The 26,732-nt window shown below is 38.1% G+C and overlaps 1 protein-coding gene across 1 annotated transcript; it reads right to left on the bottom strand.

Moving 5' to 3' along the window:
* Positions 1 to 965: 965 nt before the first annotated feature.
* Positions 966 to 26,626, bottom strand: LOC123502680 (solute carrier family 49 member 4 homolog). Its single transcript, XM_045251854.1, is given in 13 exon segments — positions 966 to 2,582; positions 3,847 to 4,032; positions 4,636 to 4,822; positions 5,219 to 5,327; positions 6,580 to 6,715; positions 7,351 to 7,524; positions 8,011 to 8,123; positions 8,732 to 8,792; positions 8,795 to 8,821; positions 9,679 to 9,832; positions 11,660 to 11,760; positions 11,970 to 12,076; positions 25,580 to 26,626. Coding segments are annotated over 13 exon segments (1,695 nt in total). The 5' UTR covers positions 25,729 to 26,626; the 3' UTR covers positions 966 to 2,391.
* Between the last annotated feature and the right edge of the window lie 106 nt (positions 26,627 to 26,732).

The raw sequence follows: 26,732 nt of genomic DNA, 5'->3' as shown, positions 1-26,732 counted from the left end.
ACTGCTGAATATTCTCTGAGCTGAAAATGCCTGAGTGTCAATAAGGCAACAATATGCAAATAGTGTAACTGTGCACAAGATAGGTTGCTTTCGCTGATTGTAGTCAACATCACATTTTAAGACTCAAGACATTGTAGTGTCACTTGTTGAACATACAGATATGACAAATATTCAAATATGTTTCCTTTCCATTATTAAATAAAATAATTTTAACAGCCAAAATAAAAATAATCTGATACATGTATTAGCAAGACCCTCCTAACAATTAAACTCTGCCAGTAGTAGCAACCAGTGTTCAATGTGGAGCAAGTTTTCATCATTACAATATATAAAATATAGAGGACTATGTAGTAGTGTACTTAACACTCAAGAGGCACTCAAGAGGCAGGCTAGTGGTGTGTGTTTAGTGTTGTCTCACAAAACTGAGTGGAGAAAAGATGAATGCTAATATGTTTGTGTTCACTCTGCCATTGAAGAGCCACTTTCCACCCTGTTATCCACCCTATATATAAGTGACAATGTTGCATTATGTCTATATCACAGGATTAGGATGGAGGAGGAACTATAATGAGCACAGAATATCATTAGGCAAGTACACTTGCCTCCCAGAGACCTATGTGCATTGTGGCACTCAAAGTTACATTATGTGGAGTGCAGACAGTAGAACAAAACAATCAGAATCACTACATGAACAACCACTGACAACTTAACAGGAACAAGTAAATGAGAGAAGCCAATGGTGCAAGTTGATGATTCAAAACCATCACACAAGACCAATGTAAATGAGAGAAGCCAATGGTGCAAGTTGATGATTCAAAACCATCACACGAGACCAATGTTAACACATACTAACCTGAGAAAATGGGTCTTAAATGATAAAACCTAAAATGATCCTAATAACTATGCTTGACATGAAACATCATCTCTACCTAACATCCTGAAGATTATAGGAAAGATTCCAATATCTTCCAACCTCTCTCACAGAGCCCTGGCACTCAGACATGACAATATTGTATCCATGACTAAGAAATAAATAAATTAATTAAAACATCTACATAATTAAAACATCTACAAGATATGTACAAGTACATATTTAAGTTCAGTAATACTTCAGAAGCAAACAATTGTAAATTATCAAAGATAATGTAAAATTATATATGAAAAATACAGAGTATAAAAAGTTGATTGGTTAAATTATATATGAAGTGCATATTGAATCAGTAAAATTATGTTAAATAGATATTAAATATAAAAAGTTGCTATTTCACTGCAGATTTTTAAATATGAAAGATTTTAAAAAATCTTAATAGTTTTCTCTCCTGACAATTCCTGCAAATCAAGATGATTATTTGTCTTATAAAAAGACAACTTCTGCAGAACATCACCATTCCTCACTAAGGCACCAACAAAACCATAATAAAATTAACTTCAGCTTCAACCCAATTACTCATCTGGAACAAGGACTGAAGTGCTCTGACTTATTATATTTGAACTGTTGAACTGTAATGCTAGTGAATAGCATAAAATAGTTTCAGGTGCAACTGCATATTGTGAGGCCTGGTATCTGAAACCACTGCACTCATTTCACACAATGCTGACATGCATATGCAGTGTTGCACTTCCTTGCTTTTCAATCTTATCAGTTATAAAGGTGTCTGTAGTGATGTGCACTATACATATCAAAATAGGCTCTATTACTGCACAGAAAACCGATAATTATATATCGGTTTCCAATGACACCATCTGTGTGCATATATGGTCATCAATGTCCCGAACATGGCTGTTGGTTGTATGAAGGCTGCAGTGTTCTTGACACACATGTGCTACTGACAATGTTCAGTAACACAAAGTGCATTTGTGATGTCATGTGAATATGCCACACTGAAGAGGAGTATGAGTAAGAGTACAATGTGTGGCAGAGGTTTGATAGAGTTGTAAAATTTGTTACTGTGCATCTGCCTCATGATGGAAGGCACCAGTCCACCTTCATACAGCCAACACTCATTCCACTTACAGGAGATTTGGTACTCTTTAATGCCTACAATGTTATAGTGGTCATATTAAAATAATCCTACATAAAATACATACAGAAATCTATACAAAAATATTCTTATTCAGGCATTCATTCACACACTCATCCATGATTGCCGATAACTGCTAAAACTCGGTGGTAATGAATTCACTATCAATTACCACCATCACAAACCATCAATGGCCACTTGGTAACATAACACAGTGATTCTCACCATCTCAAAGTGCACCATGACCTTGAAAGCATATCACAATATTCTGCAGTAATACAGAAACTCAGAAACCTTCACTGCAATCATTGAAATTTCTCTACCAAGCTTACACACAACACACAATACCTATCCCTAATGCATGGCAAGGTTAGGCTGGTTCTGTTTGTTGGTCTGAGCACTGGTCAGGAAGAGCTGAAGATGCACCCACTGCCACCACCTGGTCCTCCGCTGGTGCCTTGTCCACAGAGGTGCGCCTGTACTCCTCCCGAACTAAAACCATCATTAGCACCACCACCAGCCCTTGGATTGCCAGCAGGTAGTCCATCCAAAGTACACTCTCTGTGGAATAAGGGCAGAATTGTCTTTTTTGTTGACAATTACCATTCCTATATTGTCTTGACCTGTTAACTATTACATTAGTTTACATGGAGAGTATTTCCAGAGGTCCCAAACAATCAATTTTTTTCTGTTCCCAAACAACCCCAAATCAACCAAGAAACACAATGGAAACATTTAAAGGGATCAGCACGCCATTTTTAAATCCCTGCACTAGGCTGCCATACCAGAAATTCCCATCCAAGGTGCTGCCACCTCTGCTCCCTTTGCTTCTAGTGCACTTCATATGTTGTCTTCCAACATATTTTACATGCAGTCTAGTTTTATTTCGTAAAACTACATACATAAACTGAATAAAATAATTTTCAAAACCAATTCATACATATAATACAAATTCAGCCTTTGTAACCTCATGAGCCACACAGTGAACATGTATGCACTTGCTAACAAGTTTTTTTTTTTTCCTTCCAATATTCTTATTTACATATTTCAAGTTGTGTAATGTTCATGATTCTTACAATTGTACCAGTGTGTGGTACTCTTCCAAACAGGGCTCCACGCAGACTATAAAGACAGCTCTGGCAGCAGTAGAGTACCAAGAATTCTTGTACCTTCTAGGCAAACATACCTGACACTAACTAATGCCCATACTAGGCAAATACTTGCCGTAAAAACTGAATATTTGTAAAACGTCATGTGACATGAAAAACGTCTGAGTGTACCCAACGCCAGCAAGTCATATGACATGAAAAGCACTTAGCAGGTTAAAGGAGCTGGTACACATAACACATGTTAATGAGGAGCTAGACTGTAGGGTGAAGGAAAATTATGGAGAAATTATGTAATGTAAAGATAATGAAGGGAAAATGGAATGAGGAAAACTACAATGAAAACTTGATGAAAGATGGAGAGGATGATTGTCTATTTCTTGAAATTTACATCTAACAGGTCTTGTGTGCATTATTACATACATTCACAAAGATAACTTCTTAGTTACAGAGGCAATTGTAGCAATAATCTCATCATCATATTACAGCAAATGATTAAATACAAAATTAGAAATGTAAGTATACACTGACCCATCATGAAAAGGCAATTAATTTATTGCTTGAAGTATTATGACCTTCCATCCTTGATGTCAAAAACAGTATACGAGCCTGACCTCTTCCCAACATAGTCAGCTTTTTCTTCTCAACCCTGAACTTACCTTTCCTTTCTAGTGATAATCGAGTAAAGGAAGAAAATAAATCTCTCTCCTTTCTCTTACTTTTGACGATGGGAGTCTGCATGATAAACAGGAAGAGCGCAGCCACAATGTTCCAGCAGATGGTGAGGAAGGCACCCACCACTCCCTCAGACACGGGGTAGGCCAACTCCACTGCCAGCTCAAAGAAGAGAGGAGAGCAGGCGTAGTTGAAGGAAGCCCCAATGATGACACTGATGAAGAGCTGGACTGTAGGAGGAAGAAAGAGGAGAGATGATGAAATAATACTGAGACAAAGCTAAATATATAACTCATGAATTGTGGATTTGTTATGGGCTGCAAGAAAAAAAAGGTCAAATGGCAGTGATACAAAGACAAATAAATAACTATATGGAGTGTAGGGAGAAGAAAGAGAAGGGATATACAATAGTAGAGAAAGACAAAAGCATATAAATAATCTTAAAAACAGTTGGAAGAAGAAAAGGTAAATAATGCAATGGTAGTGAAAGGTAAAGACAAAAATAACCTTATGAACCTTCTCTCTCTCTCTCTATCTCTCTCATTCATTCTCCTTAACTGTGTCTGTCTGTCTGTCTCTCTGACTAGCTATCGCCCTGTCTTTATCCTTTAATCAGTCTCTCTCTCTCTCTCTTTCTCCTCATCTGTCTGTCTGTCTTCACCTATCCACCACTCTCCTTGTCTGTCTGTCCACCTGTCTTTGTCATTATTGGTCAATCAGTCTATCTCTCATTTGTCTGTCTGTGTGACTCTTCATCTATCCATCTACCCTTCACTTTCCTTGTCTATCTGTCTTTACACCTATCTTTCTCTTTCTCTATTAGTGTTTCTCACCTTTGCTGAATGGCAGGCACTGATTCATGAGGAGCAGGAACCATGTGTAGCCAGCTGTCGCCACCACCATGAGGCAGATGATGGTCAGCTTCATGTAGCCAAAGAGGAGATCTGAGAAGCGGGAGGCAATGATGGCCAAGACCACTCCCCCGCAGGTCACGTACACCCCCATCCAGCTGGCCTCATTCTAGGGATGGAGTAAGGATGTGAGTGGGAGTTAACTGCCAAAATAACAAAAGACACAAAGTAGTAATGCTTTTTCCTGCAGGAAAGAGAAATGATATGCAATGTAGGAATTTAGATGTTAAAGTAAAACAATACTATGGCCTTGTCCTTTGGGAGATAATGAAGATGTAACATGGAAAAAAATTAAATGACAAGATGAAAAAATATATATACAAAAAAAAAAAAAAAAACTAAAGGTATTATGGCTTTGTTTCATGGGAAAGACTGAGGACATGAGAAGCTATAAATGAAATACTCAAACATAAACAAAAATAAAAAGGAAAGGTACTGACAAAAGCCATTAATTTTCAACATTAACAAAAAAATAAGTAAATTGACAAAACATGGGATTACTTGCCTGATCAATGCCAAAGGCAGCCACATTGATGTCTAGCACGCTGGACCATGCCACATTGATCCCCAGGGTGATGGCGTAGGGCACCACAAGTAGCCAGATGTTCTTGTTGCTGCATGGATGGTGAGATTCAGTGTAAGGATATGTGAATTAAAGATAAATTAATTAAAAGGGAGAAGGAAGAAACAAAGTATAAATGAGGAATAAGAGAAAAAAGAACACAAGTAAATAAGACAAAAGAAAATGATACAATGAATGCTAAAAATTAAGAAACAATGTAGGATAAAACAGGAATATATAATTGATGAGAAACAGCCAACAAAGTTATTGTTACAGCATGTCTTCATTAACCTGCCCTAACAAATTCTACTATCATTCAGCCCTTCCATTCTCCCATTTTCCTGTCCTTGCTAACGGTCTTCTCCCGGTCTCCTTCCTCTTACACACTCTACTGTAACCTTGCTCTCCTCCAATCTTCTACCATTGCATTTTCCTCTCTAATTCTATCTCCTCCTCTCATGTACTCCAGCCTTATTCACTCAATCCATAAGCAATTATCTTCATGCACACACTACACCCATCATACTCATATACACTTTCTCCCATCCTTTTCATGAGATCAACAATGCTGTTCTTGATTCTTCAACCATGGCAAATCTGTTAAAAACATTCACGGTTTTTATTCATTTCAAACCGCAAGCATTTATGAAGTGACTCATTTCAACCACTTGTATCTTCAATTGGTGTTTTCTATTCCACACTAAAGTTTCATGTGTAAAAGTAATCATTAATACAATCTTAATACAAAAATTTCATAATGCATTCCTTTCTTTACTTTTGTACCTATCATTACTCCTTTCATCACATACCCTAGACTCCTAGAGTAGGTATGGGCAAACTACAGCCAGCAAGCTGCATGCGGCCAAGGAATTCATGCGGCCTGACAAATGTTAGTAAATTTGAAAGAGAAAAATAATAACAGCAAATAAATTGAGCATTTAATTTTCTTCTTGCAGTTGTGTATATGTGTGGTTTTTTTTTTTTTTTTTTATTTCAAAGCCTCTTACTTTGTATTTCAAATATTAATAACATTAGGTTAATGTAGTATGTGGCCCTATAAGATTATTTTTTTATGTGGCCTTAGCACTGAAAATTTTGCCCACCTGTACCCTTACGAGCCAATTTTTCTTCTCTTACATTCATGTTTACATTTCAAACCTCAATACTTGCACTTAACTAAAGAAGATAAAAGTCCATGCCCTTTCTAGATCTGGTAAAATCTGTCCAAGCTGATAAGAGAAAATAAAGATGCTAAACAAAATGATGACAATGATATTGACGAAGTAAAGAATCACACAACGAACCAGAGTAGCAACTTGAGGTCCTTGGCAAATGGTGCAGGTTTCTCATGCATGAAGGAAGTGAGGGAAGGAGGTTTTCTTGGCTTCTCGGGGAAGTAAGCAATGACTCCAAGGAACAGAGCTCCACAAATGCCAAAACCTGCAAGCAATACAACCATCATCAGCCTCATCAACATCTCAGACCACTCCTGCTTCTGACGCCACATGTAATGCTCTCCACTACCAACAAAAACAAAGATAAAGATATAAAAAAATAACTAATTAATAATGTAACACTTTTCATCAGGTTCCATTACAAACATAAGCTATTGTCTGGATCTGCCATTCAATAACAATAACAATAATAATAATAATAATAATAATAATAATAATAATAATAATAATAATAATAATAATAATAATAACAATAATAATAAATAACCTATCTATATACCAGGCTGAGTCTCACACAGGATGACTCAGACAGACCATCATATTCACACTCACAGTTATCATCTAAACTGGTGGAATGGGGCAGTCTTGTGGCTCAACACACAACATACAAATAATAATAAAAATAATAATGATAAAAGGCTCATGTACTGTTTTATGTAGTAGGTAAGCTGATCCTCTCCTGTCTATTTTCTTACATCCAAACTCCAACACAACAGTCACTCCTGACTAACAATCCACAATTTCCTGTGAGTCACCACACCACTAACTCAACCACCAAGTGACTCATTACTCCACAAGACAGTGAATCACACACCCAAAGACAGCAGACAAATGACTCACTGATCCACATGTAGTCCCGAATGCTCATTCTCAAGGCCTCTATTTGCTCAGGGTTCAGGTCAGCCTCAGTGGAGTTCCCCTGGTGATTGGTATGGTTGATGGGCAGATGGACCATTAAAGGACCCAGGAAGAAGCCACCAGCATTGCCCAGCTGGTTGAAGGTGCACCCAATACCTGAGGAGAGAAAGCATGTAAGCTGAAGAGGAAGAGATAAAAGGAGACATTAAAGGACTCAAGAAAAAATTATATGATTTGCCAAAATGAGTTAAGGTGCATCCAATATCAGAGGAAAGATTAACACTTTTTTTAATGTAAGAGTACTTATACATATAAATATATATATATATATATATATATATATATATATATATATATATATATATATATATATATATATATATATATATATATATATATATATATATATATATATATAAAAGAAAGACTAACAGAGGTGGCAGTCTCTAACAAGGAAGACGGGACAAAAGTATTAACCAGAGTTGGAGAAGTATGAAGCAGAAAACAACTAGACACACACACACACACAAATCTAAAAAAATCTTAAACATATACTCAATGGTCTTCAAAATGTATGTCGACACACACTCAAAGATCTTCAAAACATGTATGCAGACACATTCAATAATCAAATCTACGTACCGGTGGCAGTTGTACGTTCATTGTGAGGGAACCACCTAGATGAGAGAAGTGAGGGAGCAGCACCAATGATGATTCCAGCAAAGCCATTCAGCACAGCTCCTATGTGGGCCAGGCTGTGGGAGACAAAGAAAGGTCAGCTCACATCACTGGGAGAGGTTATTGTATGTCATTGTTCAGCAAGTGCAGTAATAAAAGCTAGGTCACACCATCCAAACAGGTTATTACTGAAGCAATGATGTGCGTGGCATTTTTTTTTTTTTTTACCATGTGGACTTTTCACGGGAATTTCTGGGCTAAAGGGGATACTTTTTAGGGTATCTCCTATCTCAAAGCCCACCCGCTAGGAAACCGTTGCCCCGAGTGAGGAAGCCCAACCTACACTCGGACCGTGGACAGGATTCGAACCTGTGCGCTTGGAGACCCCAAGGATCCCAAAGCACACATGGTTCCACTGTACCACGGCGGTCCATTTGGAAGAAAACGTATATATATATATAGTTTGCTTTAATTTGCATTGCATAAGGTTGATTATCTATGGATTTTCATTGGAAACAGTAATAACTTTTAACTAATCTTTGAGCATTTATCGTCCAGTCTTATAAAAGGAAGACAAAGACGTGAATGAATGAATGTCTCAGTGTCTTAGCTGGCCACTTGAGCACAGCACACATCCCACCACAGGCATGAACCAGGAGCACACAGCACATCACCCTCCACTCACACTGTAAATGCCTGCTCCTCTGTGGAGAAACATCTTATTCCTGTGCCCATGGATAGCAAGCTGCCGTGACCAGCAAACTCACACGAAGACCTGAAAGGATTTATATGGTTATATATCTTTTAATTTTATTCCATTTATTCATTTGTTTATCCTGTGTGTGTGTGTGTGTGTGTGTGTGTGTGTGTGTGTGTGTGTGTGTGTGTGTGTGTGTGTGTGTGTGTGTGTGTGTGAGGAGACCAATAAAGTGTGAGAAAAACTATACTGTTAAAAATTAATATGCTACCTTCAAACAAGTTAAATAAAGACAATGAAAAAGGAAACTAGTTCTATAGACAAATATGGACATTCAATATGATCTACATGACATGGCAACAAATACACTACAAATATGAAGTTTATGTAGTTCAGCTTGTTCAATAAGGAAATAATTTACTGAGTGGCTTTGCAAAAACACTTATTTATCTGAAGCAGTTTATGTGATGCTTTAACAATCATAATCTTACCTTCCAACACATTATTCCTAATCTCATTCTTTATAGTCATTCATTCACAACCTCACTCCTGCCAAGACACTCTTTCTCTTCTTATTTCCCTTCAATCCTTAGTACCCATCCTTCCTTCATCGTTACTCTAATTTCCATCATTACTTCATTCTTGCCAGTGCCTTTTCTTCACTTTTCATTTTTCTTCTCAATTTCAATCACATTTCCTGCCATCTGTTCTCCTCACCTTATTCATCTTTCTTTTATCTTTTATTCTTGGTCATTTCGCAATCATTATTACCCACACTTTTATTCTTACTCAGCAGAATCAACATAGTTTGGTTTAATTTATACTGATGCAAAGAATGGATATTTATAAACTTAATTTGCTTTACTTTATAACTTGAAGCTAATATTCTAGTTTTGAGAAGCCCTACATACACTTCAGTTTTCTGCCTGACTCACCCTTGGCCTGCAGCAGGATGGTCATGGGGACAAGCCCAGTGATCATGGTGATGGTGCCCCACATGGACAGCAAGGCTATCTCTGCATCATCCCACTTGGGGTATGCTGTCTTTACTGTGGCTGTGATTGGCCCCCATGTATTCCACACAGCACACTGGAAGAATAACAAATTTATCAACATCAGTAAAGTAAACCCAGACAAAGTGAATCTAAGAATATAGGTAAGAACAAAACTCAATAAATCAAACTGCAAGAGGATGTCATGCCTACATGTGACAGTCCTGTATAAAACACACCAACCCCACATACTCATCTTCATCCATGAATTTTAGTTATGATGAATTATCTAAGCCTCTCAATGAAGGCTCACATGTGAATTTTCAACATACGTGAAATAAGAAACCCACAGAGCTTCCTACAAACCAATGCACATGAAACTATCTTTGATAAATACAGTTGTCAGCAAAACCAGAATGAATGCTGTACATATAGCCAATGCTTCCATTATATAACCATATCAGTTTTTCATCTCATCAACTCCCCTCCTCTCACTGACTGTCTTCAGCCTCTTTCTCACCACTGAAATGTTGCATCTCTTTCTATTTTTTATTGCTATTTTCACCCTAACTCTCTACTGATCTTACTAACTGCATGCCTCTCATCCTCCTGTAGCCTCGCTGCACAAGGCTTTCTTCTTCCTCTCATCCCTATTCTATCCAATTCTCTAATACAAGAGATAACCAGTACTCTCAATCATTCATACCATTCTCTGGTAAACTCTGGAACTCCCTGCCTGCTTCTGTATTCCCACCTTTCTCTGACTTGACTTCTTTTAAAAGGGAGGTTTCAAGACATTTGTCCCTGACTTTTGGCTAATTCTATATTAATCTTTAAAGAAACTGGGATTTCAAGTGGGTTTTTTTTATATCTTTTGTTGTCTTTGGCTGATTTTCCCTCTTGCATAAAAAATAAATAAATAAATCATTTAAAAGTTCTCTAAAAAATCTTACAATAATGACAATTAAATATAGTGGATTTTCATGTACAGTGGTCTTGCCCCATAAACAGTCCTTTACATCAAGTGTTTCTTGCTTTTCTTCACCAGCTTCTACAACACAGTCTCCTGTACTTCTGTAATGCATGAATGGGGCCTGAGAAGTGAGAGATTTATCACTACCATTTTCAAAATAATAGCAATGTTTCCCCTATCATCAGGAAAGAAGGATGATAGAAGCATATGTAAAGTGGAACTAATTTAACCTCTTTCTATTTTCTATTTATTGTTCTCCTCACTTTATCATCCTCTGTGACCTTTCCTATCACCTACTACCTTATCTTTCACTTTCCTTGTTGCTACATTAGAGAATGGACTAACATCATAAACAATAACATTATTTCAATCATCATCATCATTTGTTCTGATATAAGATAACTGACAAAACCACAGACAAGATACTCTAAATGGAACACACGTGACACATGACTCACTAACAAGGTACTCAAAAATGGAACACACACATGACTCACCAAAATTCACAATCAATAACACTTACATTCTTTACTGCAATCTGTTCTGCACATTAACCTTTCCTCTAAAACAGGTGAGGATAAACTACAGCTTGCCAAAGGAACTCATGTGGCCTGCCATGTTAGTAAATTTCAATGAGAAACTTACCAAGCAACAGAAAATAATATTGTCAACATTTTATTTTCTTCCAACAGGTGTGTGTATGCGTGGGAGAGTGGCTTTTTCTTTAAGTCTTTCATAAACTTTAATCATTTTGGGGTATTATGCTATGCGGCCCAATCTAATTGTGATTTTTTATTATGGTCCTTGCACTGAAAAGTCTGCCCATCCCTGCTCCAGAGGCAAGCTTAAATAGAAACATAACACTATGTAGCTAGGAGATCTGCCATGTAAAGTTGGCCAGCTTTATAAGTAATGGTTAGATAAGTCAGCAATACCAAAGTCCTCACACACCTGCATGAAGCCCATCCCAGCAAAGAGGAAGAGGATCCACCACCTCCGCTTGTACACCTTCACCTCCACACTGGACAGCATTACTTGTGACTCGGGAGGATCTGTGGAAATAGCAATGTAAGTACTACATAAAATTCAGTTGTTAGTTACGAGTTCTCCTCACAACACACAAGGATTACATCTCACATCTTGTTATACATTCCAAACACCACAAATATTGCAGAAAAAATTAGGAACTCAACAAAAACATCACTGCATAACAAATTATCTACTATCTTATTTCACTATCCTCTCTCTCTCTCTCTCTCACCCTCAGGAAGGATTGCCTCCATGTCTTCTTCCACCACAGGCATCTTGAACAGTGTTGCTGTCAGGACAGGAACAAAGGCAGACTGAGAACTAATGTGATGGCAGGTCCTGAAAACAATGATACATGAAATCAATAAGACTTTTTTTTCTACATTTAGTGAAAAGCTTGACAATTCTCAGTTTGTGCAAATATCCTCCTCCTAATCAGTCTTTATGTTTCCACTGAAGGGCAGCCTCCGTAAACTTTTCCACACATTTCTATCTTCAATTCTATGAGCAAAATTCCAAGACAAATACAGTACAACATTTATAAACTATCCAACTCCATAAGGAAGAATTGACATTAAACAAAACGAAGATGAAATGTGTTATTGCATTTTCTAAAAATTCACTTAGTATAGCAACAATATGCTATACATGGTAATATCATAGAGATGGATAACATTTCACACCCCATACCCACAAAAAAAACAATGAATGTTGGTATACACTCTTTAAACTAAAGAAGCTGACCAATGACAAAATATTAACCACTGGATTTTGCCTACAGAAACTTTGCTTTAATGCACTGAGGATGCTTTCAAAACTACAACTATCTTCACACAGCCACCACTACCCCTCTGGCAAGTATCACCTCTGCCTCTTGTACTCATGTAAGTACAACCATTAGTGATCACCTGTGGCTCAATCAATACATCACACTTGTGTCCTGCTATTACGGTGTTAAAGTTTCAACTGTAGCCACTCTTTTTTTGTTATCCTGTCTCTCTCTCTCTCTCTCTCTCTCTCTCTCTCTCTCTCTCTCTCTCTCTCTCAACAATTCTTTATCTGTCCTTGTACTTGTGGTAAGATACATCATGTTTTGTATTGTAGGGAGATAATCCTGATTACTGAAGTGTGAAGCTGGAGTCATGTGTCTTACTTACTGTGTATTGATTATAATTACTGAACTTTCACTGTGTGAAATATGTGAAATCGTTGATTTAAAATCAATATAGCTCCGTGGATGAAGATGCAGCAATCACTGAGTACCAGGAAAAGTACAAACTCACAATGCAATTATCAAAAAATGCAAAACATTATGCACACAAAGTTTCCATAGTAGTTACCTATGTGAAAGAAACACAAACAATTTTGATTTTATAGATTCTAATATGGTCTGAGAATTGCTAATTCAACAGATATCCATACATCTATCCAGTGGCACATTGTAATGACATACTTATTTTCTTCTCTATTTACTAAAATTTAACAAATATCTTATAATAGCCAGAAAAGATTATAAAAAAAAAGTCATTTGCTGCTTTCTCTCACACATCAAGTAAATGCCACAGATGTTTCATTTTTCATTAGTAATCTCCAACATTTGTCACCTTTAGTTATCCTTGAATCCCAAAAAAACACCTACAATTCTACCATAGCATTGTTCCTCAATCTCTTTAAATAATAATAAAAAAAAATCAACACAAAAGCTCAAAAAACACCACCCACCATAGAATTGCAGCCAGATAATGAGATAAATCACATAAAAAACAACCCTCAGTACTCCCACAGCACCCTAGACAATGGGTGGAGTGTGGTTAAGCCATGTTCCTTTTCCACGGGTATTGATAGGAGATAATGAACACTAGACCATGTTATCTGGGTAGAATGGAGTGGTGGGAAGATTATCATACCAAAACACCAAATGCCAATGAAATGTAAAACAAAATTTTAAAAATAAACTATCTATCATAAACACAAGAATGAGGCAAGGAACCCCCAAAACAGACAAGCAAAATGCCTCTCACTTACCGCTGAGTGTATGACATATCAGTATCTCTGTTAATAACCATATTGCCTCCTACATATTGCAAGTCATATTACAAGCAAACAATAATTAAAACAAATTAACCAGATAAAAAAATGTTACAATAAATTTCTGCTAGTAAACATGCAAGCAAAACTGAATTTTTTTTTTTTTTTTTTTGTTAGATACTTATAGATGTGGAATTAAAGCACTACTTTATATAAGCACATTTTTTTATCACTATCAAAATTAGCATGCAGTAATACAAGCAAGAACCATCTCGCCAGCCAAACTAACCTAATCTCACTGCAGAAGCAAACACACATTTAGATCAGCTATATTGAGAAAGTAAGAAGCAGGCTACTCTAACCACTCCATGGCCGTTTAAGATCACGCAAATACCAGTAGATGATTTCTGAACTCAAATTCATGTATGTTGTCTATAACCAAGCACACCCTAACAAACTTGTATGTGAGAGTCAAGCGTAGAACAAAGAAAACATTGTGCACATCGATTACTCTGCCCACTGAGCCAAGGACGTGTGGTTCGCTAAGTTACAGATATTACTAAACATCAAAAGAGAGTCCAGTGATGCAATAACACACCACTGAATAAAGAACACCTTCCTGCTATTTTTTCTTTATCACCACAGCCAGGTAAACAAGGTGTTCTAGTTTGCACTTTTAACATATCCAGCCACAATGTCTCTTAATATCATAAATTCGGATTTGGAGAAACTGAAAGAGGGCACCAAGGCGTTTAGAATACGAATATGGGAGTCAATCCTTACCTGGTGTGCGTAATGCAGAAGTGATTGTTTCAAGGAGCCACCTGCGAGTGCGTCCCCTTTCGTCAGCTGTTGCTGTTTGTTTACCTCCAACAGCTGATTACGGGCGTGGGAGGCTGCACCGCTCCATGCACGTGCACTTTCACTACCGATAAAGTGATCTCTAATTCTGGTATCAAAGCTGTTTTAGTAAGTAGCCGCACCCGCGTATAAATTGATGCGTGGCTATGATCAACACAGTAATTCAGTTCGTTGTAACTATTCCACGAGCGTTCCTTTCAACAATTAACTCTCGCTTTATGCGTATTAATTTATAATCTTTCGCAAACTTTCCCTCGAGCACAAAGCGGAAATGAGTCAACCCCTGAAATTGTAGTACAACACGAACACTTAGAGGCGGCAGAACAACCACTACTCACACGCCGATGTCACATGACTGTCTGGTCTCCTGACTGCCTGACTGACTCTGCTTCTCCTCACTCCCGGGGCTCGGTCAGTCTTGCCCTCCACCCCAGCCCCCGCCCCGCTCCACTTTCCCAGTTCGTCCTTACACGTCCTTATCGCTCATTATCACCTAACAACATAAATATACCAGACGCAAATTTCAAAATACGGAACTTAGCACTTGAGTAATGACAGTGTACTTTCGACTTGCAGGAGTGACTTGCTCGAGACTCAAAAGAGGAGGCATGCTTTAGGTACACGGATGATTAACCTATTGACCTCTATAGTTGTACAGTACATACCATGATGCTTTACTACTTCATGACAACCAGTTCTCCTATAGCTAAGATACTGTAGGTATAGCCGAGGCCCGAGAGTCGCGTTACCCTCAACGTGACTATGAAGGATGCGGTTTAGGGCACGTGGTCTGTGGCGTGGTACGGTCGATATGGTGTGGTTAAAAGGAATGTGAAGTGTGATTCATGGTTCCATATTAATTAGCCACGTAGTGTTTTTAACATTAGCATGTATGATCGATATGTTAGGGGTGATTGAGTTTGTTTAATCGTTGCAGTCACGTTTAAACTATGCTATAATTGTCTTAGGTAATGACCTTACTGACATTATACTGTCTAACTAGTGCGTAATTAAAAGTTGGTAACCTACGCATATAATCTCTCTGAGAAGGACCTGTAGAAGACATGAGAATAAATGCACAGTACTACTGCTATTTCAACCCGAGTTTTCCTACCGCTCTTTATAAGGTACAACTATAATTAGCAAAGTGAGTGTGGTGTTAGCTGGTTATATAACCTTGAAGATGCAAACCTTGAACGAAAACTGATTCTCTCTCTCTCTCTCTCTCTCTCTCTCTCTCTCTCTCTCTCTCTCAGACACCACTACTGGCGACACTGCCCTCGTGGTCTTCCCTCGATCCAGACGGCGAGACATTTAGGGAAGGAGGAGGGGAGGAGGAAGAAATTGCGTCACTGATTATACGTATATTTACGATTGATACCTACCTTTCCGCCTCAAACTGATTTTCATTCATAGGTTCAGGGTACAATGTGTGTGTGTGTGTGTGTGTGTGTGTGTGTGTGTGTGTGTGTGTGTGTGTGTGTGAAGTACGAGTGCACTCATTGTACCGCTAATTCAGTGGCCAGTGACGCGCTCACAATATGCACTACTATAGTTAATTCCGTAATCCTAGACCTCGATTGCCTCAGGCGTAGTATCAGACGACACGTGCAAAAACATACAAAAAAAAAAATAAATAAATAAGAAGTGGTAATTTCGACAACGCAAGACTATATATCGATCTGTATTGAAGTTATTATCACTTTAATATATATATATATATATATATATATATATATATATATATATATATATATATATATCCATATCGTCACACATAAGATAAAATTATACGAGCAAAATCTCAAACAGTTCAGAAAGCACGGTTATAACGAAAAAAAAAAAAAAAAAAAAAAAAATATATATATATATATATATATATATATATATATATATATATATATATATATATAAACAATAAAGCAGGAAACGCCAATAGTCTTGTAAGATAATAAAATAGAAAATAAGAAAATATCTATCATACTCTCAAAGATAACATCTGAAAACTACTTGGTACCACCTTAGCGCGGTGCCCACTATTATGCGAGCCATAAATAAATAAATCAATTAAATCAATAAGTTAATTCTTGGTTAAGTTAGATTTATAGTTAGGTTAAGGATTTCATTCTTTTAATGTCCCCCCCCCTGTACATTTTCAGTGTAAACTTTTTGTGGCACTGCCAAATTAATAAACCGTATATTATTATTATTATTAAGGTACTGGATGAAAAATCAAGACTAAACATAACACAACACCAAGAGAGAGAGAGAGAGAGAGAGAGATGCACGTATTCACACTTCCCCACTAAGCTAGAGGCGACCACGTGGTTCCTGCGGAATCCTGCCATCCCGTCTTCCTACACCCCCACCCCCCTGAATCTATAAATACACCGCCATCTCATTGTACCTGACTTAAGGAGGGCGGAATTCAAAATGGTTAAGGTATTCCTCCAGGGAATGGACAGAAATGCAGGTGTGTGTGTGTGTGTAATTCACCTCGGTCTTCTGCTGGTCACCCAGCCAGTCTTCCCCATTACGGAGCGAGCTCAGAGCTCATAGACCGATCTTCGGGTAGGACTGAGACCACAACACACTCCACACACCGGGAAAGCGAGGCCACAACCCCTCGAGTTACATCCCGTACCTATTTACTGCTAGGTGAACAGGGGCCACACATTAAGAGGCTTGCCCATGTGTGTGTGTGTGTGTGTGTGTAGCACAATATCTATGGTCAAACTATCTCTCTCTCTCTCTCTCTCTCTCTCTCTCTCTCTCTCTCTGTGTGTGTGTGTGTGTGTGTGTGTGTATTTACGCAGCCAGGTGCAGATGGAACGGGTGAGATGAGAGGGTCTTCCCTTCCCGCCGTTCCGGGCTCCGGGGGAGCGGAGGTATTGGAAGAGTTGCCAGATAATTTAATATGAAGGTTTCAAGACATTTATTCCTTTCTTTTGGCTAACTCTATCGGAGCTGCTTGGAGAATGGCATCTAAGTGGGTCTTTTCATTTAATAATTCCTTATCTCGTTGGCCAGATTTCCCCTCTTACATAAAAAAATTAATAAATTGCTTATCACAGGCTTGCCTTCTTTCTCTAACCCCGCTCCTCCTCCTTCCCTTTATCCTTCTCCCCCACCCCATCCCTTCTCTCTCTCTCTCTCTCTCTCTCTCTCTCTCTCTCTCTCTCTCATACAAATTGCTGTATTTACGAAATTATTTGCACTTTTATTCCACGGATCATACAGTCATTGAGGTAAAAGTCAAGGCGTGTTTCTTGTATAAAAGTTTCTGCATCCTAAACGTTATCTGTAAAGGTTTCCACCCATCCTAAACGTGGCATATGAGCGGGGGAGTGCGACTGCGCGACCCTCTCAAGTTGCCACACCTCAATGGTCAGTCTGAAGTTGTCAGTAGTCAGTACAAAGTAAGTAACCTGTTCTCACTCAGTTTCACCATGGACCGTGTTTCTCCTACAAGCGCGCCATACGGGCACCTTCAAGCCCAAGCAAAGGCAATCATCTTCAACGTGAACAGGTATTTTTTAGAAGAAAAGGCTAATAGAGGACCTATACTGCCACCCGCAAAAGCAATGGCCCGAACAGCAAAGGCTATCAAGATAAGTGAAAAAACTGTCAGAAGAATTTGTTCAGTATATAATCAAAGCTTTAACAAAGACCTTGTACCACTGAAACCGACGTTCTCCTCACCAAAGAAAAGGCATCGTACTAACACTGTTACGGATTTTACTGACTTTGATAAGTGTATGTTGAGAAGAACGGTCTTGGAGTTTTATGAGAAGAAAGAAATCCCAACTGTGCGCATGATTACAGAAGAACTCATTGAAAAAATCGGCTACAGTGGTTGCCTAAATTCCCTACGCAAGGTTTTGCCAAAAATTGGATTCAAATATGTAAAGATTGATGACCAGAAATTCCTGATGGAAAGAAATGATGTCGTTGCAGCTCGAGCAAAATTTTTCAGAGAAATGCGGCAGCAGAAACAGTCAGGTCGCAGCTTTGTGTACCTTGATGAAGTATGGCTCAATCAGAACTGTAGAGTTCAAAATACATCATCTCAAGAAGCAACAAGAGTTCAGCTGCCCACAGGAAAAATAGCACAACTGATTATTCTCCATGCTGGAACAGAAGACGGCTTTGTCAGTAATGGCGAGTTGATATTCCAAGCAAAGAATGGTAAAATGAATGCTGCAGTTTTTGAAGAGTGGTTTCTTAAGCAGTTGCTACCTAACATTCCACACAACTCTACAATTGTGATGGATAATGCACCCCACCATAGCAGACAAATGGAAGAATTGCCAACATTATCATGGAATAAAGCAGACATCAAGAACTGGCTCATACAAAAGAGAGTTGCAGTCAGTGATGATTTGTCAAAAGCAGAGTTATATGAACTGACTAAAAATTTCCGTATGACCAAGAAAAGTTATGTGGTAGATGCAATTGCTGCAGAATCAGGCCATGTCGTCTTGAGGTTACCGCTGTACCACTATCAATATAATCCCATAGAGACAATTTGGACTCAAGTTAAGTCCTACATAGCAAAGACGAACAATTTGGAACTAGCTGATCTCAAACCATTAATTAAAGAAGCTATGAGTGCTGTCACAGCAGAAGACTGGAAGCAAGCTATCAAACGTGCTGAAATAGAACAGAAACGCGACATTGAGCTAGACAGAGCAGTTGAAATGTATGTGGATTCAATAACGGATATTTCAGAAAGCTCTGTTGATGAAGATGATGATGATGATATGTCGGAATAAATATCAGAAAGAGGATTATGCCTCCTGGGGACACCTCTAAAAAAAAAACGCGCCTAGACTTTTACCTCAATGGTGGTGTGGAAAAAAAGTCAAAAATAATATCGGAAATACACTGCTTTTTCAGAGAGAGATGGGACACACACACAGAGGGGGAGGAGGGGGGAGGCTTGCGGATATAGGCAGGTAGGAGACGATTTTAATCTGAGAATTGCCGGTCAAACTGGCAGAGCCGCTCTCATGGGAATTCTGGAATTGCCACACTTAGAACCGACTATAGTCCGACTCAAATATGAAGGCCGCTGAGGGGAGATCTATCGGGGATTCCCCGGCTGCGGCGTCGCCAAACGTCGCAGCCCCAATTACAGGATTAACACTGTAGTGTGGAGAAACGCCCATCTCTTTCTCTCTCTCTCTCTCTCTGCTTGTTACTACTTCCTCCTGTTTCTTATTACTATATAGTTCTCTCATGCATTACTGTGTGTGTGTGTGTGTGTGTGTGTGTGTAATCCTGCTTGCGCGAGTCTTTCAACAGTTTACGTATTGGTTCTCCTGTGACGCGGCACACACACACACACACACACACACACACACACTCTCTCTCTCTCTCTAAAATAGACAAGTAGACATGCATCTTTTTTGTTGTTTTATTTTACTCTTTTTCCACACCACCCATGAGGTAAGAGTTAAGGTGCGTTTTTTTTTTTTTTATAGAGGTTTTACCCTGTAGGCATAATCCTCTCAGCTATTTAATCAGACAGTTCTTCGTCAGAAGTGTCCTCCACATTGATAATAAAAGAATCCTCTAAGCAGAACTTGTTGACGCTGTAAATAATTAATTTCTCTTGACTATGAAGGTTGCGATGGCGAATAGCGCGGACGAGATATTCACCTTCCATCCTGAGCGACAGGGAGGGGAGGAGTGACTCGATTTGACCTGGAGATTATCAGCGGTCAGGGAGGTTGACCTCACCCATGTCCAACCTTGAAAAGTAGCAACGCTGGAGAGCAGTGGTGCTACATTTTGTGGTATCTATACAAAATCATTGTCTTCATTACACAAACAATATTCAAAGCTCTCTATAAATCCTTAGTAGAAATTTAGAGGAATACACTTTTATGACGGTTCATTAAGATTTAAGTTCATAATGAGATCGAAACATGTGCTACTATGCTTGGCGCGCCGCAGCTGGGGAATCCCCGTTTCGTTTCTCCCTCGTCTCAGCGGCCTTCATATTTGAGTCGGACTAATAGAATGTGTACTTCATAGAGTGAACAGGCTATTACCAAACCATGCAAAGCTACCTGCAATGATTCGAGTTTTAAGATAATAGTCTGGAATTTAGATAAATATCACATTTGACAACAGATCTACGACGTGGTCATGTAGACCGAGAGCAACTATGAGTGGAGTGTTTACCGGAGGGTCTTAATTGTCAGTCAGGTCAAATACAGGGGTGGTCAGTCTCTCAACCCATCGTTCCCTCGCTGGGTGTCACCCATAATGAAAATAACGTCCAAACACCCCGTGTTCTTCAGTCGAAACATGAGCAAATAAAAAAAATGCATAAAATCACACACGAGAGAGAGAGAGAGAGAGAGAGAGAGAGAGAGAGGGGATGGGATGGGTTGGAGGAGATCCCATGTCCGATAACTGATCCCGTGGAGACGTGGCAACGCAGCAGAGAATTCCCGCACTCAACCACCGCCCAAACACTCTTCCGAGAATGAAGCGACTAAAGAGAGCTAGCTTATGTTACGACTTCTGGCCAGTGATATTTACCAACTAAAGTCATTTCAGTTCAGATGTCTCTATAAAAAAGTAAGGTAAGATAAAGGTAGGGCTCGGTTGCATTAAGTAGGGAACATCTAGTACGTACTGTACTATCGAATAAACTCATACCTGGTATGAAAAGATCAGAATAAGACGAATCATTTTGACAGTACAGAGGTGTTGTCTCCGGTAAAGAATCTCTCTCTCTCTCTCTCTCTCTCTCTCTCTCTCTCTCGTGTGTGAGATTATATATATATATATATATATATATATATATATATATATATATATATATATATATATATATATATATATATATATATATATATATATAAATTCATATGTTCAGGACGTGAGAAGCGAGATCACATAGTGGGCAGAGAAGCTGCATGGAAGGATGGACGGGCTCAATGGTAAGCTTTTCTTTCCTTGCTTTTATTCATTTTACTTTTGTTCAGGTTTTTTCTAATCCATCCAGTGGTATAAATGTTAGCTTTAATTCCTTCATGTTACTTTCAATTCCTTCATCTTTAATCTAATGATTTATTTTAAAACGCAGCTGCTTCCTCCCTTTCTCTCTTGCATCTTTCAATGGCGAAGATGCCAATAATACAAAGCAAATAAAGTAACACAACTAGTACAATTGGGAATCTTTATTGAGTGTCTTCCTTCACAAGGAGGTGGTGTTGCGTGGTGGGGGGCGAGGGTGGGGAACTGGCGGGGGAGGACCAGTGTGATAGCAACTAAACAAGTCACCCATCCATCACCCGTTTTCTATTCACTCTAACATGTGCTGTTTCTCCCCCGCCGTGCCACACCCAAGGCTTTTCTCACGTTAATGATGCAAGTGGTGAGTGTGTTGACATGTTGACATCGGTGTTGACAGCTGACATTGCACGAGGTGACGTAGCGCTTATATTAATGAACCAGTAGCTTGACCCATCGTAACATTAAAGGTATATTTATTGGTTTATGATATAATTATTCAAACCTATTTCACCTACTTACACATATTCAAGGGCTCAGTTATTTCTTTATTATTGTTGGTGTTATTATTATTATTATTATTATTATTATTATTATTATCATCATTATATCTACTTAACCCTACGATATTATGTACATTTCCCGATACATATAAAGTGATGTGGGTACAATTATAAAAATACTGTATATCAATGTACAAGTTTGACAATCGGTGGCGATGACAACTGTATAGAAGCTGTATTGGTATATCAATGTATAAATGTGTATACAGGTGACACTGATGGACAGACTACGCTACAAATACAATGACAGTGATGAAACATGAGTTATCAAGCTAAAGTTGAAGTTTGGATAATGATGCACATTAGGGATTTAGAACAGTATATACACCTTTCTCTCTCTTTTTCTCGCGCCAAAAAGTACCTGTCTACGAAACACCATCAGCTACGTTATATAAATCTAAGGATATATATTTATTTATTTTTTTTTTTTTTATTGTTACTATCGTGTTTTTTTTTTCGGTTAATCGGTAAGTTGACATATAGTTATATTTTCCCCACACAAGGGTGAGGTGCGATGTGCCAACTTGCAGCTTACAAAACACTACGGTAACATCAATTCGGTGTGTAACATTACCAGTGACCCATAGAGAGCTTTCCTTGTTTTCCATTACTCTCTCTCTCTCTCTCTCTCTCTCTCTCACACACACACACACACACACACACACACACACACATTGCAAGTAGTCGTGACAATAGAGTTGCCACAAAGATATGATTCATTTACTTTTTTTCTGGAAGGACAAAGTAAGATGGATATTTTCTCCTTATAACTTCCTTCATTTCCCGCAAGTCGCTCTGCCCTGACGCCAGACTTCCTGGCTTCCTCCTGAGAGTGGAGGTCTCGTTGTCACTAATCTTTTGTTTATTTCTGCTCATGTCATCGTTTTCGTCTCTTTTTTTAATCTATCCTAAGTTTTATAAAGCGATTATTTCAATAGTTTTGTACTTTTACCATGATTATTTGTAACGTTTCGGAAGTTTTCCCTTTCTCGTGTGATTATTTCTATAGTTTTCTTCACTTATTCTAATCTATTTATAAGCTATTTTGTTTATTTATTTATTTATATTTTCTCTCCAAAAGTGTTCCCGGTTATGTTGATCTGCCTGCATCTTTCACCTTTCCACCTTTCACTTGTCCAGCCTTAACTTAAACTTTGTGCAATTTTTCGAATACATTTCATTTTTATCATTTCTTACACGTTCCGTTAATTTATTATTTTGCATTTGTGTTTCTTCAGTAGTTTCTCACGTGTTAAACTATTTTCTTACTATCATCTTTTTTTTTTTCTACAGTCCTGACGTGATTAGTTTTTAACACCATTTGAAAATTCTTGTTTTGTTTTCATTCGCGTTTGTCCCATAAATATTTCGTGTTTCCCTCTAATGTTTACTACGCAGTCGTGATATGCCTCTACACATACACACACACCCAGCCATGGGAGATATCTGAGTATGTGGAACGATTAACAACACCCACCCAGATGACCTTACGTGATAAGATCAGATTGCTTGTGTTTCTTCTTGGCAGCCTCCCAGACACGTACGTACACTGACAGACTATGTTTGTCTCCCAAGCTTAGGTTCAATTAATTATCTGAATGAATAGCCGCAATACCCGTGAGACACTAAAGTAAGTAAAATTTTCAGCCTTAGATGATAAATGAATATAAAAACACATTCGTTTTTACACTTAAAATATTCCCTTTCAATCTCCCTCGCCACTCTTCTTCATTAGCTTATCTCCTTCATGTCCTCTTCCCTCTAAGACTCTCATAATTACCTCCTATCGCGCAGTAACAAAATCATTTCACAACTTTAGCGTGTAGATAAAAAAAAAAAAAAAAAAAAAAAAAAAAACAAGAGATAGATCAAATAATAGTGATCATCAATCATACCCAAACACTTCTGTCTCTTTTCTATGTGAATGCGAGAACTATTAAGATATTACCTTGACTTAGTTGTGCAAGAGCTGTGTCTATTCTAAGTGTTTGGAGTCGTCTAAGGATCTGATTGATAAATTTTTACTCGGAGGTGGTGTGGTTCTCATGAATATTCGTGGTATTAGTCAAGGTAAGTTTGGCGGTTGTGAGCATTCGTCGATTTCGAGGACATGTTTTATGATGAGTTCTGACGCGTTTCGAATAAATCTGAAAGCTGTTTTCCATCCAAATAATTCTAGTTGGTAACGGAAGCAGGAAAGACCGTCAGCTATCTAATGGCAAGATTATTATTTTTTTCTTATACTGTTTTAAATACATCCATTTCCATTAAATTACGTAATCATAGCAGCCTATACAATCCCAGCCTACCCAATCTATTATACAATACGGCCAGTTACACAATAAAATGAATGAATAAATAAATAGATGTCTTAGCGTTATGAACACTGCGAGTGATACTTTATGGAAATGTACATACGTGTTGGTACTGAGAGAGACTGTCGACGAACTAAACAATATCAAGCATTAACCTGAACGCGTGACAAATGACTCAATGATCGTTTAAGTGCCCGATAAGAGAAAGTAAATTTCCACAGCGCACATCACATGCCCAGCTGGTTACGTGCTATTAGCAGGAAGGCTTCAAGACGTCTATATTATCTGGCTTTGGTTGACGCTTCTGTCTTTGTATGGGCTCGGCATCTCAGTGGGCCTTTTTTATTGTATTTTTGTTGCCCCCTTATCGAATCCCTGCATAAAAAAAATAATAAATAAATAAATAAAAAAAAAAAAAAGATTCAGAATAAGTTCACCATATACCTAATATCACTGTTAGACCGTTAATCATTAATGGAAATTCAGAAGCAGACGCATTTCCTTAACGCAAGCGGCAATACAGACTGCTTATGAGTGAGCAAACACTGCCAAACAGATGTGCAGGCCCCTCACCCTACTCGGTGACCTCAAAGGAACATTAAATTCCTTTTACATACTCAGCAACACAGACCGTTTCGAAGCTTCAATAGTTCAGTTATTAAATATGGGTGAATAAATGTCTAGATTAAATAAATAAATGCACAATCGCCTTGATATCGAGACATGCCACTCTCAACTTCGCAACATCCTCCATTAACCACATGAATGCAATGAGACACGACGTACAAAAATGACTAACCACGTAACTGCAATCAAGATAGTCGACCATTATGTAGTTAACTTATTATTTCACCATCCACTAACTGCATCATCACACAATATCACCCAGAGCTCCATTACCATACAATATCACCTCCATCATCACACCGCATCACCACAACACCTGGCAAAAGGGAAACAACGAAAAAAAAAAAAAAAAAGACTATCTCCCATGCTGGTAAACTTGTAATCCTTAAACAAAAGAAAAATTAATATGAACTCACCATAGCCAGTCTTCTCTGAGGGAATGAGTAAGTCCATGCATTCCCGGAACAGTGTGGATAACTTTCAGACTCAAAAAAGTGTAATTCAGGCGTAAAACACACAAAAAAATGAGAGCGCACAGCAGTGGGCTGCCTCTCTGGATAGCCATATTTAAATGGCCTGAGGTTATGATTTAAAAGACAAGAGAAATGCGCATCGAAGTTCATTCTCACTTACATTATCATTATTATTATTATTACCAACGTATAATCTTTGTATCCTCATAAAGGTGAATTTGTTAAAGGAATTATATAACTTGGTTTGATATCTAGTTAGTTACTAGACTATATTAGTGCTTACTTTCCCTTTATTTCCTATTCATTCATCAGTCTTACACCGAACGTTTTGTTTTACAGGTACGCACACATCAAATACATCCCGAGTTTGATGCATCTCTGTTCGATGTTTATCTTTGTATTTTATTCCAACTTTCCTGAATACTTTAGTCTACCCGCGGAGTTTCTACATTTTCTCAGGTAATGGTGTAAAGTGTATCAAACCGTATACATGTGTGGGGGGAAAAATACGTGATTACCAGAGTTGAGAGTGTTGTCAATGGCAGTGTGGTGTCGTTACATTGAAGTTTTCGCGTTTTCAGAAGAGGAGGATAATAATTATGCAGTGGTGGTCCCCGTTAAGGCTCCAGCACTGTACAGACGCATGGATGTTGCCGCTGACAGTTATCATTATTTTTATTATTATTATTATTATTATTATTATTATTACTGATGTTGTTTTTCCACTAATAATTGTATCTTTGTACTGCGACTTTCTATAGGTTGAGTACATGACTGGCTAATAAAACGTAGCTAATTGCATTTTTTTTTGTTGTTGTTTTTATCTACACTGCAGGAACATTGTGAATTTCTTTTTATTACTTCTTTGCTAACTGACTTTCCATTTGGTCTTTCTGCCTTCAATATATGAATGATTGCAATAAGAACAAAATAATCCTTTAACAGGAATTCTTCAGACAAACTTTGATTTTGCGCCTTCTCTCCTCCTTTAGTGTTTGATCCAATACTGAGTGACTGCGAGTAACTTCACGTGGCTTCGTTTTGGCCTACGTGGGTGATCGCAACGGAATACTTATCTAATTTTGTTTTATCATTA

This window comes from Portunus trituberculatus, chromosome 12 (genome assembly GCF_017591435.1).
Source record: "Portunus trituberculatus isolate SZX2019 chromosome 12, ASM1759143v1, whole genome shotgun sequence".
Taxonomy (NCBI): Eukaryota; Metazoa; Arthropoda; class Malacostraca; order Decapoda; family Portunidae; genus Portunus; species Portunus trituberculatus.
Note: the sequence above shows the minus strand (reverse complement) of the source record. Positions and strands in the feature narration are given on the sequence as shown.